This window comes from Scyliorhinus torazame, chromosome 10 (genome assembly GCF_047496885.1).
Source record: "Scyliorhinus torazame isolate Kashiwa2021f chromosome 10, sScyTor2.1, whole genome shotgun sequence".
Lineage (NCBI taxonomy): Eukaryota > Metazoa > Chordata > Chondrichthyes > Carcharhiniformes > Scyliorhinidae > Scyliorhinus > Scyliorhinus torazame.
The window spans coordinates 217,109,596-217,129,490 of record NC_092716.1 but is presented as its reverse complement, the minus strand read 5'-3'; the positions used below and the strand labels follow the sequence as shown (position 1 = coordinate 217,129,490).

Genomic DNA, 19,895 nt, shown 5'->3' with positions numbered 1-19,895 from the left:
TCATTGATTCCCACTGTACCTGACCACAGAGTCTCGAAAATTAGATGCCAATAATTCTGTCAATCTGGGAATTGGCTATGCTCACTTTCATTGATTCACTGAAGAGTATGCTATTTGGTATGCTCTAACTTGTGCGCCTGACAAGTTAAGGTATGCAATTTTTTGAACTCTTGTGCTCAATAGCAGTGAAATCAGTTTCAAAGATCACAAACCTCCCCCACCAAAATGAAAACTGGCTTATAGGAATGTGATTAATGCCAAGCTGCCAGTTGAGAAAAGTGAATCAGCCTTAAAAATAGCAGGTGCACCATATTCACTTGGGTCTGTACATGGGGGGGGGGGGGGGGGGGGGGGGGGGTGAAGGAAGAGGTTCTTTTAAGCTTGGACCAAAGAATGCATTGCACTAAAAATCTGCACAAGGTATGCAGATCTTTGTCGAGAGCTAGACTGGGGAGGAGCACAATTATTCAGCAATGCAAGGCGGCAAATATTCTGATATAACAGAGCTTTCTAGGATTAGAAGAGTTTGGCAAAGACATGTCTCTAATTTATTCTACCTGCAAAGTCCTCATCATTAACATCTGAGTATGATGGCTTGGAACATTTTCCTGGGAAGCTCCTGCAGCAGTATCTTCATACTAAGATGATTGTCCTTCAACAACCACAACAGTTTTCCTTTTTGCATACCTTAACTTGTGCCTGATCAAAGCTCTGCTGTCCTGCCACATGCAGATAAGAATGGTGGTGGATAATCAAACCAAATATCATCCCTATCCTCAAATGGTGGTGGAGCCTAACACCCAAGTGCAAAAGTCAAAGATGAAGTGCTTCCTACTATCATTAGCCAAAAGTGCCGAGTGAAAAATTTATTTCATCATCCCAGGATCTCCAAAGATGGCAGTCTTCAGCCAACTCTATTTACTCTTTGTGATATCAGGAAGCGGCTAAGAACATTGGAACAGTAAATGTTATACATAGGGCCAGGCAACAATCCCAGTTGTAGCACTGAAATCGACATTGCAGAAATAATTACACCTCTTGCCAAGCTGTTTCCATACAGCTATGTGAAATTTAACTCATCAATAACCTGCTTACCTAATGCTCAACTTGGATTCTGCCAGGACTACACAGCTCCTGACCATGATACAGCCTGAGCTGAAGTATGGACTAAAGAGCTGAATTCCAGAGGTGAGATGAGAGTAGCTGCCTTTTGACACCAAGGCAGCATTAAAAAATGAAGTCAGTGGAAATTAGGAGGAAAATTCTCCACTGGCTGGAACCATATGGAGCTAAAAGGAAGACTGTTGTGGTTGTTGAAGGACAATCATCTTAGTATGAAGATACTGCTGCAGGAGCTTCCCAGGAAAATGTTCCAAGCCAATCATCTTCAGTTGCATTTAAAAAAAATTTTTAAAATATATTTTATTGAAAATTTTTTCCAGACAACAATTTTTCCCCTCTTACAAAGCAAACGTAACAATAAAGACATTTTTAACAATACACAAATAACAAAACCCCATTATCTTTTGACATAAACTAAACTAAACCCCCCCCCCCCCCCCCGGGTTGCTGTTGCTGGTCATCTGTCTTCCCTCTAACGTTCCCCTAGGTAGTCGAGAAATGGCTGCCACCACCTGGTGAACCCTTGAGCCGACCCTCTCAGGGCAAACTTTATCTGCTCCAATTTAATGAACCCCGCCATATCATTTACCCAGGCCTCCAGTCCGGGGGGTTTCGCCTCCTTCCACATGAGTAGGATCCTGCGCCGGGCTACTAGGGACGCAAAGGCCACAACGTCGGCCTCTTTCGCCTCCTGCACTCCTGGCTCATCCGCAACTCCAAATAGAGCTAACCCCCAGCCTGGTTTGACCCGGGCCTTCACCACCTTCGAAATCACTCCCGTCACTCCCTTCCAATACCCTTCCAGTGCCGGGCACGGCCAAAACATATGTGCGTGGTTTGCCGGGCTCCCGCCACACCTCCTACATCTGTCCTCCACTCCAAAGAACCTGCTCAATCTTGCTCCCGTTATGTGTGCTCTATGTAGGACCTTAAATTGAATCAGGCTAAGCCTGGCGCATGAGGAAGAGGAATTTACCCTGCTTAGGGCATCAGCCCACATACCCTCCTCTATCTCCTCCCCTAGTTCTTCTTCCCACTTTCCTTTTAGTTCGCCCACCGACTCCTCCCACTCTTCCCTCATCTCTCGGTATATCTCTGACACCTTGCCCTCTCCGACCCACACCCCTGAAAGCACTCTGTCCTGAATCCCCTGTGTCGGGAGCAACGGAAATTCCCTCACCTGTTGTCTAGTAAACGCCCTCACCTGCATATATCTCAAGAAATTTCCCCAGGGCAACTTATACTTTTCCTCCAATGCTCCCAAGCTTGCAAAAGTCCCATCTATAAATAAATCTCCCACCCTCCTAATTCCCAACTGGTGCCAGCTCTGAAATCCTCCAGCCATTCTTCCTGGGGTGAACCTATGGTTGTTCCTGATTGGGGACCCCACCAGGGCTCCCTGCACCCCTCTCTGTCGCCTCCACTGTCCCCAGATATTCAATGTTGCCACCACCACCGGGTTCGTGGTAAACTTTTTAGGTGAGAACGGTAGCGGCGCCGTCACCAGCGCCTCTAAACTCGTCCCTTTACAGGACTTTCTCTCCAGTCTTTTCCACGCCGCTCCCTCATCCTCCATCATCCATTTACGTATCATTGCCACATTGGCGGCCCAATAGTAATCGCCCAAGTTCGGTAGTGCCAATCCTCCTCTGTCCCTACGACGCTGAAGGAACCCCCTCCTTACTCTCGGAACTTTCCCTGCCCACACGAAGCTCGTTATGCTCCTGTCTATTTTATTAAAAAAGGTCTTAGTGATTAGTATAGGGAGACATTGAAATACAAATAAGAACCTCGGGAGGACCATCATCTTAATTGCTTGCACCTTGCCCGCCAGCGACAGAGGTTGCATGTCCCAACTCTTGAAGTCCTCCTCCATTTGTTCTACCAGCCGTGTCAGATTAAGTCTGTGCAAGGTTCCCCAGCTCCTAGCGATCTGAATCCCCAGGTATCGGAAGTTTCTTTCCACTTTCCTTAGGGGCAAGTCTTCTATCTCTCTACTCTGGTCCCCTGGATGTATCACAAATAATTCACTCTTCCCCATGTTTAGCCTATACCCCGAGAAATCCCCGAACTCCCTCAACATTCGCATAACCTCTATCATCCCCCCCACTGGGTCCGACACGTATAACAATAGGTCATCTGCGTATAACGAGACTCGGTGTTCTTCTCCCCCTCTAATCACCCCTCTCCATTTCCTGGAGTCTCTCAACGCCATGGCCAGAGGTTCAATTGCCAACGCGAACAACAATGGAGACAGCGGGCATCCCTGTCTTGTTCCCCTTTCTAGTCGGAAATACTCCGATCTTTGTCGACCCGTAACTACACTTGCCGTTGGAGCCCCATAAAGAAGTCTAACCCAGCTAATAAACCCGTTCCCGAACCCAATCCTCCTTAACACTTCCCATAAATACTCCCACTCCACCCTATCAAATGCCTTCTCTGCATCCATTGCTGCCACTATCTCTGACTCCCCCTCCACTGGGGGCATCATTATCACCCCTAATAGTCGTTGCACGTTAACATTCAGTTGTCTCCCTTTTACGAACCCTGTCTGGTCTTCGTGCACCACCCCCGGGACACAGTCCTCTATCCTCGATGCCAGTACCTTTGCCAACAATTTGGCGTCCACGTTCAATAATGAAATAGGTCTATAGGACCCTCACTGCAACGGATCTTTATCCCTCTTCAAAATTAGCGATATCGTCGCCTCCGACATCGTCGGGGGTAGAGTCCCCCCTTCCCTGGCCTCATTGAACGTCCTCACCATCAACGGGGCCAACAAATCCACATATTTTCTGTAATATTCCACCGGGAACCCGTCTGGTCCCGGGGCCTTCCCTGCTTGCATGCTTCCCAGTCCCTTAATAACCTCGTCCACCCCAATCGGTGCCCCCAGGCCTACCACCTCCTGCTCCTCCACTTTCGGGAACCTCAATTGGTCCAGGAACTTCCGCATCCCCTCCTCTCCCTCTGGGGGTTGAGACCTATACAGTCCCTCATAAAAGGTCTTGAACACCTCATTTATCTTTCCTGCCCTTCGCACCGTGTCTCCCCTTTCGTCTCTAATTCCTCCTATCTCCCTCGCTGCTGTCCTCTTCCGCAATTGATGAGCCAACAGGCGACTAGCCTTTTCCCCATACTCATACCTCCTCCCCTGTGCCTTCCTCCACAGTACCTCCGCCTTTCTGGTGGTCAGAAGGTCAAACTCCGTCTGGAGTCGTCTCCTCTCCCTGTACAGTTCCTCCTCCGGGGTCTCTGCAAATTCCCTAGCCACCCTTAAAATCTCCCCCAGTAATCTTTCCCTTTCCTTGGCCTCTGCTTTCCTTTTGTGGGCCCCAATGGAGATCAGCTCTCCTCTGACCACCGCTTTTAGTGCTTCCCATACCACTCCCACAGGGACCTCGCCGTCGTCATTGACCTCCAGGTATCTCTCAATACACCCCCGCACTCTTGCACACACTCCCTCATCCGCCATCAGTCCCACATCTAATCGCCAGAGTGCTCTCTGCTCCCTTTCCTCTCCTAGTTCCAGGTCCACCCAATGTGGGGCATGGTCCGAAACCGCTATGGCTGAGTACTCAGTTTCTTCCACCCTAGAGATCAACGATCTTCCCAAAACAAAAAAATCTATCCGAGAGTACACTTTATGGACATGGGAGAAGAAGGAGAACTCCCTAGCCCTAGGTCTAAGAAATCGCCATGGATCCACTCCCCCCATTTGGTCCATAAACCCCTTAAGTACATTGGCCGCTGCCAGCCTTCTTCCGGTCCTTGAGCTGGATCTATCTAGCCCCGGGTCCAGCACCGTATTAAAGTCCCCTCCTAAAATCAAGTTTCCTACCTCCAGGTCCGGTATACGCCCCAGCATCCGTCTCATAAATCCCGCATCGTCCCAGTTTGGGGCATACACATTAACCAACATGACCTCCATTCCCTCCAGCCTGCCACTCACCATTACATATCTACCTCCGCTATCTGCTACGATGTTCTTTGCTTCAAATGCTACCCGTTTCCCCACCAAAATGGCCACCCCTCTGTTCTTTGCGTCTAGTCCTGAGTGGAACACCTGTCCCACCCATCCTTTCCTTAACCTAACTTGGTCCGCCACCTTTAGGTGCGTCTCTTGGAGCATAACCACGTCTGTCCTTAGTCCTTTCAAATGCGCGAGCACTCGGGCCCTTTTTATCGGTCCGTTCAGGCCTCTCACGTTCCACGTGATCAGCCTCACTAGGGGGCTACCTGCCCCCCTCCCGTGTCGACTAGCCATTACCTTCTCTAGGCCAGACCCATACCCCGCCTCCGCGCTCCCACTCGCTCTCCCAGCGTCGCACACCATCCCCGTCCACCCACTCATTAGCCATTTCCTTTTGGATTTCCGCAGCAGCAACCCAGTTGTCTCCCCCCCCCCTCTCCTCACCCCCCCCCCCCCCCGCTAGATCTCTTTCTAGCGTGATTGCTCCCCCCATATTACTTCCGTAAGTCAGCTGACTTCAACTGGCCCCGGCTACTCCTGCTCACTCCTCGACCCCCCGCCCCCCGTGTGGGGAATTCCCATCCGCCTTGCGCCTGTCTTCCCGCCTTATTCTTTCTGGCGCGGGAACATCCCTTTACCTGACCCACCTCTTATGGCGCAGCTCCCTTTCCCCTCCCCCTCCCCTTCCCCATTCTCCAACTATGTCCCAACTTTCCCCCCTCACCGGCGCCCACATTTCCCCATGTCTCCCCCCTTCCCAATTTACTTCTCAATTAACTTCAACCATAACATTAACAATAACATTTCCTGCAGCATCAGTCCCTCAGTTCCGATCCAATTTCTCCTCTTTGATAAAGGTCCATGCTTCCTCCGCCGTCTCGAAATAATGGTGTCTCTCCTGATACGTGACCCATAGTCTTGCCGGCTGCAGCATCCCGAACTTCACCTTCCTTTTATGCAACACCTCTTTGGCTCGGTTAAAGCTCGCCCTCCTTCTCGCCACCTCCGCACTCCAATCCTGGTACACCCGTACCACTGCATTCTCCCATCTGCTACTCCGCACCTTTTTAGCCCATCTCAGGACCTCTTCTCTATCCTTAAGGCGGTGAAATCGCACGATTATCGCCCTGGGTGGTTCTCCCGCTTTTGGTCTTCTCGCCGGGATCCGATGTGCCCACTCCACCTCCAAGGGGCCCGTAGGGACTTCAGCACCCATCAGTGAGCTCAGCATCGTACTTGCATAAGCTCCACAGTCCACTCCTTCCACACCCTCAGGGAGACCCAGTATCCGAAGGTTCTTCCTTCGTGCTCCGTTTTCTAGGGCCTCGATCCTTTCAGTAAACTTTTTATGAAGTGCCTCGTGCGTCTGTGTCTTAACCGCCAGGCCCAGGATCTCGTCCTCATTATCTGTCACCTTCTGCTCCACCACGCGGAGCTCTGCCTCCTGGGTCTTTAGTGTCTCCTTGAGCCCCTCAATTGCCTGTAGCATCGGGGTCAGCACCTCCCTCTTTAGCAGCCCCACGCACCGTCTCAAAATTTCATCCTGCTCAGGCCCCCATGTCGCCTGCGCTTTCTCCGCCGCCATCTTGTGCTTCTCTCTTTCTGACCCTTTGGTCGACGATTCCTCACGCTGCAGCCGCCGCCGCCGGTTTCTTCCTCCTTCGTTGGGGGGGGGGGGAGACTCCCTTCTCACACACCCCACACCGGGTTGCGTCTTCAAAAAATTCCCCGTTGGGGCTCTTAAAAGAGCCCGAAGGCCCGTCGGAGCTGGAGCCGCCGAAACGTGCGGCTAGCAAGGCATCACCGCAACCGGAAGTCCCATCTTCAGTTGCATTAACCTGTCTTCCATCATGTGGATGTTCACTGATAATTGTGCAGAATTCAATTTCATTTGCAACTGCTTAGATAGTGAAGCAGTATCAGAGCTTGCATGCAACAAGATCGAGACCACATTTGTAAGTAGCAAGTTCTGCATTCATAACACAGAAGTGCCAGACAATGACCAGCTTCCATTGATGTTCAATGGTGTTACAACATTGAATCTCCCACCAACAATATCCTCAGGGTTACCATTGATGGGAAACTTAACTGGGTCAGCACTTTGGATACAAGAGCAGGTCAGAAACTGAGTGATTCACCTCCAGTCTCCCAAAGCATTTCCATTATCCACAACACAAAAGTCAGGAATATGATTGAATACTCTTGACCTGCCTGGATGAATGCAACTTCGGAAACACTCAAGCAGCTCAATAGCATCCAGGCAAAAACAACCCACTTGATTGGTACCCCAATCCATCATGTTAAACATTCAATCTCTCTGCTACTAGCGCACCATAGCCACAGAGATGCACAGCAGCAACTCAGCATGGTTTCTTTGACAGCATCTGCAAAACCCAGGATTTTTAGAATTTAACAAGGATAGCATCTTCATGGGGATGCTACCACCTGCAATTTATCCTCCAGGCCACACACCTTCCTGAGTTGGAAATATATTGCCATTCCTTTGTTGTCACTGGGTCAACATCAAACTGCCATCTTCTGAGGGAACATTAGAGATGGACAATAAATCTCAACATCCCGGCACATTCCACACTCCCATGTACAAATATTAAAAATCCTTATTCAACCTTAAAATGCTGTATTCTGGGGAACTTGTGTAGTGCAATAATGAAAGATCCAGGCAAGCTAACAACAACCTCCAATTCACTTTGATTAAAGTCACAATTGTTATGGGCGAGGTGGTTTCAGAACCCCAAAATGTATCATGGAGTTCAACCAACCTCTCCCTTTAATGGATTGTTGCTTTTGAAGCACGCGGCTTGTTCCCCAGGTGTGATATTACAATTGTGGACACATGGATTTTTAAACACAAAACAATGTTTATTCTATGAACACAACTTAACCTTTTAAATAGACATTGGATCAATTAACACCCCTTACTTCAAAGATAACCCCAAAAGTAACACAACAGTAACTACTCCTTCAGTTATTCCTTTCAACATCCCAGAGACTTAACACCTTTAAACAGAAACACCGCAGGTTAAAGAATATATATATTTTCTGTTTTATGGCAGAGATGTATCAGCTTGGTTGACTTCAGCTCCAGCACCTTGCTTTTTTCTTCCTGCAGCTCTCTGGAAACACGCAGACACACCCAAACTGCTTTCTAAAACCTGGCTTTCTCCCTTCAAGCAGATCACAGAAAACCAGAACTTCTCAAGCTACTGTCTCAAACTGGCTTTCTCCTTTTAAGCAGCTCACAGCAAAAACAGTCAGGCACTTTTAAACTGCTCTCAGCAAAACCAGCCAGGCACTTTTTAGCTGCTCTCAGCAAAACTGACACCAAAAGCAGAAGTGAGCTCAGCTCCCCAAGCTCTTTTCCTCAAAACTGAAACTTCAAAATGGCTGAACTGCTCAGCTCCACCCACTCTCTGACATCACTGTTTTCTTAACGGTACATTGCTTAAACATCCATGTCTAAAGGCACTCTCACATGACACCTCCCCCCAAGAAAAAAAAATAAACCATCAACTTCACGATGGTTTCATTTTTCACCATCCACTAAGAAATGCACACAGTAAATATACACCTTCATTTAAAGAAAACAACACACTTAAACAGGTATAATAATATAGTCCATTTTTCTTTGTTATTCTTCCTCCAACCGAAAACGTTCTCGATTGACAATTTCTTTGAACAAAGTCTCTGCACGATCCATCCATTCCTCTACTCCTCGGCATTTCTCTTCAGAATCAGATAATTTAGTTCAATCTGACCACAGAGCCCCTTGCTCTAATACAGGAGCATTGGTGATCACAGCTTTCAGGCAGTCAAATGCCTGTTGAAAGTCCGCTGTCCATTGAAATTTTTGACGTTTCATTAGCAAGTCCATCAGTGGAGTAATCACACCACAAAACTTTTGCACAAAGGTTCGATCAAATCCACTCATGCTAAGAAATCGCATTATTTTCCTTCGTCTTGAGGATATCGGAAACTCCTCAAGGAAAGTGATTTGGGCTTCTCCAAACTCACTTTCGGCTAGGTTCATCACCAAATCCGCCTCCTGAAGTCGATCAAAGAACTCCACACGATGTTTAAAATGTTCTTTCCATGTCTGGAAGTTGGAAATAAAAGCAGATTGTCCCACTTTCTCAATGCAATCCTTCAAAAGTGAGATAGGGTAAGAGTCCGTTCTTGTAACTGCATTCACCTTTCTATAGTCCACACACAACCGTTGGGTACCGTCTGGTTTAGGAACTATCACTATGGGTTAGCTCCACTGGCTGCGACCCATTTCAATTATGCCATTTTTAAGCATACTCACAATCTCTTTGTTAACCTGTGCCAATTTTAAAGGGTTAAGTCTATATGGATGTTGTTTGATAGGAACAGCATTTCCCACATCTACATCATGTAGAGCCATTTTAGTACTTCCCAATTTATCTCGACAAACCTGCCCACGTGATATCAATAACACTTTCAGGTCAGTTCGTTTTTCCTCTGGAAGGTAACTGAACAATTCATCCCAATTTTTAAGAACATCCTCATTTTCCAATTTAATTTGAGGGATGTCAAATTCACAGTCATCTGGATTTGGTTCGTCACTTTGAGTTAGAATCATTAAAACCTCCTTTTTCTCTCCTTCCCTTTCAAAGTACCTTTTAAGCATATTCACATGACACGCTCGGTGAGTCTTCCTTCTATCTGGTGTTTTTACCACATAATTCACCTCACTTAATTTCCTTTCAATCTGATACCGTCCACAAAACCTAGCTTTTAATGGCTCACCTACCACTGGTAACAACACTAAAACTTTATCCCCATTGGCAAAACTACGAACTTTGGATTTCTTGTCCGCTCCCCATTTCATCACATTTTGTGCAACTTTCAAATGTTGTCTAGCCAATTCACCTGCTCTATTTAATCGTTCCCTAAAATTTGACACGTAATTCAATAGTGTAATTTCAGATTTCTCCCCTGCCAATTTTTCCTTAATCAATTTAAGTGGTCCTCTTACCTCATGACCAAAAATTAGTTCAAAAGGACTAAATTTGGTAGACTCATTAGGTGCATCCCTAATTGTAAACAATACGAATAGAATTCCTTTATCCCAATCCTCTGGATAATCTTGACAATACGCCCTCAACATTGTCTTTAATGTCTGATGCCACCTTTCTAACGCTCACTGTGATTCTGGATGGTACGTAGTTGATTTAAATTGTTTTATTCCTAAGCTATCCATAACTTCTTTGAATAACTTTGAAGTAAAATTTGATCCTTGATCCGATTGAATTTCTGTGGGTAGTCCATATCTTGTAAAGAATTTAAGTAACTCCTCCACAATCCTTTTAGCTGTAATATTACGTACTGGAATGGCCTCTGGAAACCTAGTGGACACATCCATTATAGGCAAAAGATATTGATTCCCACTTTTGTTTTAGGAAGCGGTCCTACACAATCAATTATGACCCTCGTAAAAGGTTCCTCAAATGCTGGTATGGGTATTAAGGGCACTGGTTTTATCACTGCTTGAGGTTTCCCTATCACTTGACATGTGTGACATGATTGACAAAATTTAACATCTTTTTGTAGTCCAGGCCAATAAAAATGTTTCTGGATTTTAGCTTGAGTTTTCCTTATTCCCAAATGACCTCCCACTGGTACCTCATGTGCAACTCACAAGACCTCCTTTCTATACCCTACCGGCAATACTACTTGATAAACTTCTGCCCACTTTTCATCCGTCTGCATATGTACAGGTCTCCATTTTCTCATCAAGCCATCACTTTTATGGTAGTAACACTCTGGTATACTCTCAGATTCCTCTTCCGTATATGCTTTCTGTTATATCCGTTTTATTTCCACATCTTTCTGTTGTAACTCCGACAATTTTCCTGAACTAAAAATATCTGCCTCATCCTCCACCTGTTCTTGTTCTTTTTCAAACATCTGATCAAAAATCGTTTCTAATAACTGCACTTCATCTTCACTCTTTGATTTCTCCTCGTCTTATCCTGTGACTTTGCGACCTTGTTACTACACAATCCGGGAAAAATCCCAGGATATTCGTCCTTCAACCCTTCAGTTGTCTGTTTTTCCACTGGCTTTTCAACCACAGTAGGCATCACCCCCACCTGCGATCCAGCTATATCATTACCCAAGATAAACTGTATCCCTGGACAAGAAAGTTTATCTATTACTCCTACTACCACTTCACCACTCTTCACTGGACTTTCCAACCTTACCTTATATAATGGAACGCTACTCCTCTCACCCTGAATTCCACATATCACCACCTTTTCTGGCAACATTCTTCCCAAACTACATAATTCCTCGTCTCTTACCATTAAAGATTGACTAGCCCCTGTATCTCTTTAAATTGTGACTTCTTTACCTGCTCCTCCTGATACACATGAGTAAACTTTACCCACACAAGTAAATTCTTTCAAGACATCTGGCACCTTCTTAACAATTACTTCTTGAACAGGCTGTACAATCGATTGCACCTCCTTCGCTTCCCTTGGCTTTCCTTTACCACTGTAACAAATCCCACTGTCTTATCCTGTTTTGCCACATCAGCCTTCCCAGTGCTTATCTTCAACCACCAACACTGTGACTTTACATGGCCTAGTTTATTACAGTGAAAACATTTGAAACTTTTCATTTCTCTTCCACCCTCCTGGATTTCTTTTTTAATCTGAGGTACACTCTCTTTATTGTCTCCCATCAGATCAACTTTACCACTTGAGTATTTCTCATGTCCCCAGTTTCTATCCCTCACCGGCTGAAACTGGTGACAGAAACCAATCTTTGACTTATGAACTAATTCATAATCATCTGCCATTTCTGCTGCTAATCTCGCAGTTTTAACCCTCTGTTCTTCCACATGAGTTCTCACTACATCAGGAATTGAATTTTTAAACTCCTCCAAAATTATAATTTCTCTGAGAGCTTCATACACGTTTGATCTGTTTTCAAAGCCCTTATCCACCTATCAATATTACTCTGTTTGAGCCTTTCAAACTCCATGTATGTTTGACCAAATTCTTTCCTTAAATTTCTAAACCTTTGTCTGTAAGCTTCAGGCACTAGCTCATATGCACTTAAGATGGATTTCTTCACCTCCTCATACGTTCCAGATACCTCCTCCGGTAATGATGCAAACACTTCACTAGCCCTACCGACCAGGTTTGTTTGAATCAGTAATACCCACATATCCTGTGGCCATTGCATTTGTTTAGCTACCTTCTCAAATGAAATGAAAAAGGCTTCTACCTCCTTCTCGTCAAACCTTGGCAACGCTTGGACATATTTAAATAGATCCCCACACGTCTTCGACTATGACGCTCTGTCTCATGAGCCTCATCCATCTCCTCCAACTGTACGTGTCCCTTTGCGTCTGCCAATTTTAACTGGTTTTCATGTTTCAGAGCCATTTTCCAAGTTCAAACTCCCTCTCTTTTTCCCTTTCCTCTCTATCTCTTTCTTTTTCTTTCATTGCATATTCAAGCCGCTTTAATTTTTTTTTAATGTTCAAGTTGCTTAATCTGCAACTGGAGCTTTGCCATATTAATGAGTCAGAATGTATCACAGGCAAACGTAAATGCGCAGGTACCGCGTTAAGTACCTTATCTTTTCGTATTTTGCTAGGCAGTGTTAACTGCAGTCCTTTTGCCAAACCTAACAGTATGTCTTTACTCTCTGTCCGCAAGGTATCATGTGTTACCGAGTCCAACCCCAAAAGCTTCTGAACCTCCGAAAGAGCCATTGTTCACAACACTCTCCCCACTTAACTAAAATACCACAACGGAAAAGCAACAATCCTTCACTGTCTTTAAGTTCACAAAAGCCAATCAAATAGATAGACTTTCATCCCGGACGAGCCCCCAATTGTTATGGGCGAGGTGGTTTCAGAACCCCAAAATGTATCATGGAGTTCAACCAACCTCTCCCTTTAATGGATTGTTGCTTTTGAAGCACGCGGCTTATTCCCCAGGTGTGATATTACAATTATGGACACATGGGTTTATAAACACAAAACAATGTTTATTCTATGAACACAACTTAACCTTTTAAATAAACATTAGATCAATTAACACCCCTTACTTCAAAGATAACCCCGAAAATAACGCAACAGTAACTACTCCTTCAGTTATTCCTTTCAACATCCCAGAGACTTAACACCTTTAAACAGAAACACCTCAGGTTAAAGAATATATATATTTTCTGTTTTATGGCAGAGATATATCAGCTTGGTTGACTTCAGCTCCAGCACCTTGCTTTTTTCTTCCTGCAGCTCTCTGGAAACACACAGACACACCCAAGCTGCTTTCTAAAACCTGGCTTTCTCCCTTCAAGCAGATCACAGAAAACCAGAACTTCTCAAGCTGCTGTCTCAAACTGGCTTTCTCCTTTTAAGCAGCTCACAGCAAAAACAGTCAGGCACTTTTAAACTGCTCTCAGCAAAACCAGCCAGGCACTTTTTAGCTGCTCTCAGCAAAACTGACACCAAAAGCAGAAGTGAGCTCAGCTCCCCAAGCTCTTTTCCTCAAAACTGAAACTTCAAAATGGCTGAACTGCTCAGCTCCACCCACTCTCTGACATCACTGTTTTCTTAACGGTACATTGCTTAAACATCCACGTCTTAAAGGTACCCTCACATGACACAATGTTCAGAAAATTAGAGAACCTATGAAACCCAAATAGTTATTTTGAAGATACAAACTTTAATGCATGCATGTCAACAAATAAGGTTCTTCAATGACAGCAGCAAATAATCTTTCCATCCTATAAAACTCTCCAATTGTATACACAAAATAAATAAAGTCTACATTAGGAAAATAAGTTGTGAACTAAACTTCAGACTATGGGTAACGAATATACTCAAGGCACGAAGAAGCTGAATAATGAAGCCACATTAATATATAATTTAGGTGGTCGCCATCAATTCCACTTTGCTAATGTTTCGCAAATAGTTCAACCACCCCTTGTTACTGAATTGAAAATGCACAAGTACCAAATGTGGTGTAAATTAGGGAAAGAGTGAAAGAAGTAAAATAAATCTCACCGCTTTGTTCTAAAGCCACATGGACTTTCAAGATTTCTGACTGTGTGGTAGACTATGTTCATAGATCTTATTTCATTTTTTGATGAATGAAGTCACAAGATGATCCTTTCATTTCCAAGATTATATTACATTCACATGCAACTCTTTCATTTTCAGGGAGTGTGTGTGTTCACATGCAACTCTTTCATTTTAAGAGAGTGAGAGAGAGAGAGAGAGTGCACGTCTGTACGCACAAACAACTGAACAGTTTGCAACTAGAACCAGGCCTCAATGTGATAGGATTAATCACCGGAACATAAAAATACATCAGAATAGATCAAAATGATAAGGAAATCCATCACAGATTAATGTCTTAATTATCAGATTTATTTGCTTTTCATATAATAGCAAACTACATTTGATGTGAGAGTCTATAGTTAAATAACAAATAAATGGCATCTACATTTCACAACTATGTTGTATCATTTGCCATTAGCTACCATTAAATCCAGATTACAAATCACAGCCATGTACAAATTGCATCCTACTTTTATTGTGTTTGTTTTGATTACAAAGGCGTAGTTCTTTTTTTAAAAAAAACTTGCACTGGAATATAGATCATACCTTTCTACTGAGACATAATATCTCGGTAATGAAGATGCAACTTATACATGGAGTTTTACGGTATACAATTTTGCTCTGGATATCCTGGCAGTTATTTTATACATGATAAAAATTCAGTTTAGCACAAATGCTGGTAAACCAGAAAATGTACATATAAAACCATTTGTTAAAAGTGCAGGCAATTAATTTACTATATTAAGGACACTTGCGCAAAACACATTCCAGCTCATGAATTTAGTTGTCTCACAATTAAACTCCAAGGAGTTTTACGTATTTATTAATTTTTGTTTAAACCCCCCCACCCCCTCCCGGTTCTTGAACTTTCCGTATGTTATTGGGGATTACTTCCAGAGATAGGCAGCGATTTTGTACCAAGTATCAACACCTACTTAATTCTGTACATTAAAACAAGCAATGTCCAGGGCAGCACGGTGGCGCAGTGGTAGCACTGCAGTCTCACGGCGGCGAGGTCCCAGGTTTGATCCCGGCTCTGGGTCACTGTCCGTGTGGAGTTTGCACATTCTCCCCGTGTTTGCGTGGGTTTCGCCCCCACAACCCCAAGATGTGCAAGGTAGGTGGATTGGCCACGCTAAATTGCCCCATAATTGGAAAGAAAAAATTGGGTAGTCTAAATTTAACAAAACAAGAAATGGAATTGAAAATTCAACTTCTTTTAAATTAAAGACTTTTAAAATTTAAAACCTAAGATAATGGAACGACCTTGTCCAGCAATTTAATCAAAGTGCTATGCTAAATAAAAGTCTGCTTGATATCAACAGGATTAGAGACCATCTTACCTCTTGAGGATGCCTGAAATATTCAGGAATGTAGTAAATTGGTAACAAAAATCACTGCCATTTTTCTGTCTGGGTTAAGGGCGAGTTAAAGTGAGCTGATTTTTAAAAAAAATATTAGATCCAAAAGGGAACAGGTACACAGAACAAGGATCTGAAATGGGTTATAAGTACTGCATCTCTATATGAGCACCACAAAGCACAGCAATACAGAAACACAGTGAGGCCTGGTAATACATAAAAGACAAATTATTCTGTTAGATGTTACTGACAAGTAAGTAAAGGTCTTAATGATGAAAGCATGAGAAACGGGTGATAGATTGCCAACAGTTGGGTAACTTGTGCATTGATTCAGATATAGAGGTTTTGCAAAGAAAAATCAAAAGGTGCACTGTGCAATACAATTGGAAATGCGACTGCAGCTCCTAATGCTGCACTCTAGGTTGATTGCCAATGAGTGGTTTAATTGCACATGGTTAGTGATAGAGCGGGATTACCATTCACTTACACGATTTCTTTCCTAAGGGATGCAGCACCTTGATTGTACTGGTTGCAGCATTGTTGCTTAATGCCCTTTAGTAATGAGTACAAGAACATTGAACCTCATCAGCATCTACAGTTAAAAATTCTAATTCATCCATGGCAAGGAACCTGGCTATCAATCCTGACAGATCTATTTGATTAATCTACATTCATTGGCATCTGGAATTATTTAAATCACTTTCTTAATTCTAAGAAGAATCAAATAAAGCATTTTAGCTGAAAATTTCTGGACAATAGTACAGCACCAATATATATTTCCAAATTCAATTCAAATTGATCTTTTTGAAGTACAAACGACATATTTGGCATCATTAAATTCTAGAAATAGTTTTCAAAAAATAATTTAATTTTTCAGTTTCATTAAAAAAAAAGAAATTCCAGTCAATAAAACTGCCAAAGGAGGTTCTGAAATGCTCAAGCTGCTCCATGCATGAAATGGTTAACTAGGTGGGTTATAGTGAAAGCGCGCACTATTAACAAAATAACAACTTTTCTCCAGTGGACTATTGTTCCAAATCCAAAACCATCTAATAAATGTTCAAACCCTACTCAAACTGCACAAAGTCCTCTTACCAACTTACCTGCAGTTACTCCAGATAACCTCCCCACATTTGCTAGCTGGTAAAAATAAGCAGCTACTCATTTTATTATTAATTATATAATTGCTAATACCTTTGCATAATCCTTTCAGATTACATAGAACAAAATATTCATTTCATCAGCCCCATTACTTAGACAGATCCTTCTTATGGAAGAAATCCATATCCTATTTATCTCAGCTATCGCGTTTCTTATTTGCTACTATACATTTTTGGAGAAGCTAACGTACTGAGCCAACATCAGCAGAGAAGGGTCTAGAAGCTGTCCGGGATGAAGTAGAATGTCGTTCTCCAAGACTCAGTGTTCTCTTTCGCTCACGGACTAAAGCCTTCTGATGCCTCTTCATACGCTCCAATTGTTCCTCCGCACTCATTCTACCTCTTTGATGTTCGCCATAGAGACGTTCCAAGGCACTCTTTGGCCTTTCCTGTAGCACCACCACCAACAACATAGGAAAAGGGAGATGAAAAGTTATATTGTAGGAATTTTATACATAGCAATATTTTTAGCATTTACATTTGGTGTTCCGTTACTCTAAACTTGGGATTTTTCAAAAAATTGATTACGCTTTAATCAACCCACTTTGCCAAATGTTACTTATTCTTTCCTCCAAAAAAAGGTCTTCTCCAATGACGTTTAATTTTAGATTGGCAAGTAAAATCTCTTGCCGAGTCTTATTGATCTGACCATCAGCAAAACGCATTCCAGCCAGAGGTTACAAGAGCAGCAAATTCCAGGTTTAGTACGAGGGTAAGTTATACTTCTGGCACAACTGGTGTTGGGGAAAGGCAAGAGGAGCTGGATGGAACAACATTGAATCTAGGCAGTTAACACTTTAGAAGTGCTTTCATAATCAGAGATCTACCAACCACAAAATCAGTCACCCATGCAGAAAATTTCTCACCAAATTGCACATGAAGTAGTTAGCATTCAGGTTCCTATTAATCAAAGGTTGAGAGCTGCAGACTTGGAAAATGCAAAAAAAGTTGCCTAAAGTGAGTCGAGATGATGAAATCTTTTGTGTGGAATTTTAGTCACTTCCATTATACTGCAGCAACTGGAGTTAGGCGTACTAAGTATATCATCTGAGGGGAGCCGGTGGCATTGTGGTATTGTCACTGGACTAGTAATCCACAGACCTAGGGTAATGCTCTGGGTTCGAATCCCATCACAGCAGATGGTGGAATTTGACTCTCGTACAAATCTGGAATTACAAGTCTAATAATGATTTGAAACCATTGTCCATTGTTGTAAAAACCCAACTGCGAAGGGAAACTGCCATCCCTACCTGGTCTGACCTACATGTGACTCCAGATCCACAGCAATGTGGTCAACTCTTAAATGCCCTCTGAAATGGCCTAGCAAACCACTCAGTTCAAGGGCAACTAGGGATGGGCAACAAATGCTGGCCCAGCCAGCGATGCCCATATACCATGAACGAATAACAAAACAAAAAAACTCATTAATGCAAATGGGAAATGGTATCAATTCCTAGAAACCTTTCAAATAATCCGACTCGTAAACTGCATCGGAATAGAGTGTATCTGTATTCCCTAAATTAATTTTTAAGTGAGCTTAGTTGTACAGAGCTGGCTACATTGGCTCAAGTCTTTCCAGATTCTATCTCCCCCTGTACAGATTGCAGTGGGAACAGCAATGCCACTACTTGATTCCATTAAGGAGGAGGCCTTCTACTTGGCATGTCTTCTTCAGGTCACAGATACCATTTAGCAAAAATAGGGAGGGGCTCAGACTATATTGCTTCAATATCTCAGTACTGAGAATGTTTTGCAGTGTTATCTCAGTGGGTATCTTTAATTCATTAGTTCCACTGCATTATCGGAAAAAAATGTACCACAACCTATATTCTTTACTGTGGGGTTAAAAACTTCTTCTACAATGCTCTTCATACAACATCTGAAATTCCTGGCACTACGTGAGATTTCTACACATTGAACAGTACCTCACCTCAGTGTTAAACAACTTTAAATGCTTTCTCTCAAGTGGGGGAGGTGAAAACCTATAATTGGACTGCTAAGCATTTCAAACTAACACTACATGAAAACTTCAAATGCCCACCATCACCAACTGAAGGAAATATTAACTTGCTGATGAAAGGAGGAATTCTAGAACAAGTCAAAAAGAAATGTAGATTAAAAGACGGTTTTACCTTAGAGTTAGTTTCAGTGTGTTTCCGCCTAAGTGTGACATAAGACGCTATGGTCGATGACTGCTGCAGCCCTGAATTGGATGATGACAATCCTGAGAACATGGAAAGGGAAATTACTGTTTGAAAAAGACTTTCTTAATATCTTAGATTAAATATAAGGAAGGTGTAAATCAGTAGTTGTACAAGGATCCAGTGCATTATCCTACCAACATGTGATGTGGAGATGCTGGCAGTGGAACTGGGGTGGGCACAGTAAGAAGTCTTACAACACCAGTTTAAAGTACAACAGGTTTGTTTGGAATCACTAGCTGTCAGAGCACAGCTCCTTCATCAGGTGAGTCCTGATGAAGGAGTTGTGCTCCCAAAGCTAGTGATTCCAAACAAACCTGTTGGACTTTAACCTGGTGTTGTAAGACTTCTAACTCTACCAACATGTAACAGTGTTAAACATTTGGCTTTAGTGTAGATTTAATTCTGAATCACATAGATGAGGTTCAGTTGCCAGTCTCAGTTGAGTTCCTGATCTTAACTGGGCTACTGGTGGGCACATTCCAATCAGCAACTAGAGTTGAAGAGTTAGGCAAGTTGAACATTGGTCAGCGTTACCAGTCCTGACAGGCCAACACCTCCTTGAACGCTGAAAGCTTGCATTAGTCAGCACTTGAGTAAGGTGCCTGTGGGCAATTTCTGCCCGTGGAATCAAATGTTGGTGAGTTAATAAGTCAGTTCAGAGTTTCAAGTGACGAGAGGTACAGGAATCGGATGATCAATCTGAAGCAAGACAAGTCATTTTGACAAAGATTCTGGGTTGATTTCCACAATTCCGAGGTAAGAAACTTCCAGTTGGGCCATCAGAATGTCAGTGTGCACAGGCTCCAGGATGACATACTCGAGCTGAAATGGCCTTCACTCTTATAGCTACATCTAAATTGCAATCTACAATGTTAAAAATCTTGCATATTGAATTCATTTTTCATATGAATCCTGATGACCTTATTTCACATTTTAGGCATCACACTTCAA

At 43.3% G+C, this 19,895-nt stretch overlaps 1 protein-coding gene across 13 annotated transcripts in view; it reads right to left on the bottom strand.

The window, feature by feature from the left end:
• The window catches only part of plekha7b (pleckstrin homology domain containing, family A member 7b), a 713,202-nt gene that overhangs the window by 71,611 nt on the left and 621,696 nt on the right, over nucleotides 1-19,895 (bottom strand). For all 13 annotated transcript variants that reach the window (XM_072466383.1, XM_072466384.1, XM_072466385.1 and 10 more), the window contains 2 exons: nucleotides 18,873-18,964; nucleotides 16,932-17,129 (listed from right to left, as the gene is read on the bottom strand). In XM_072466383.1, coding sequence (XP_072322484.1) covers nucleotides 16,932-17,129; nucleotides 18,873-18,964 — 290 coding nt within the window. The remainder of the gene's footprint in view (nucleotides 1-16,931; nucleotides 17,130-18,872; nucleotides 18,965-19,895) is intronic.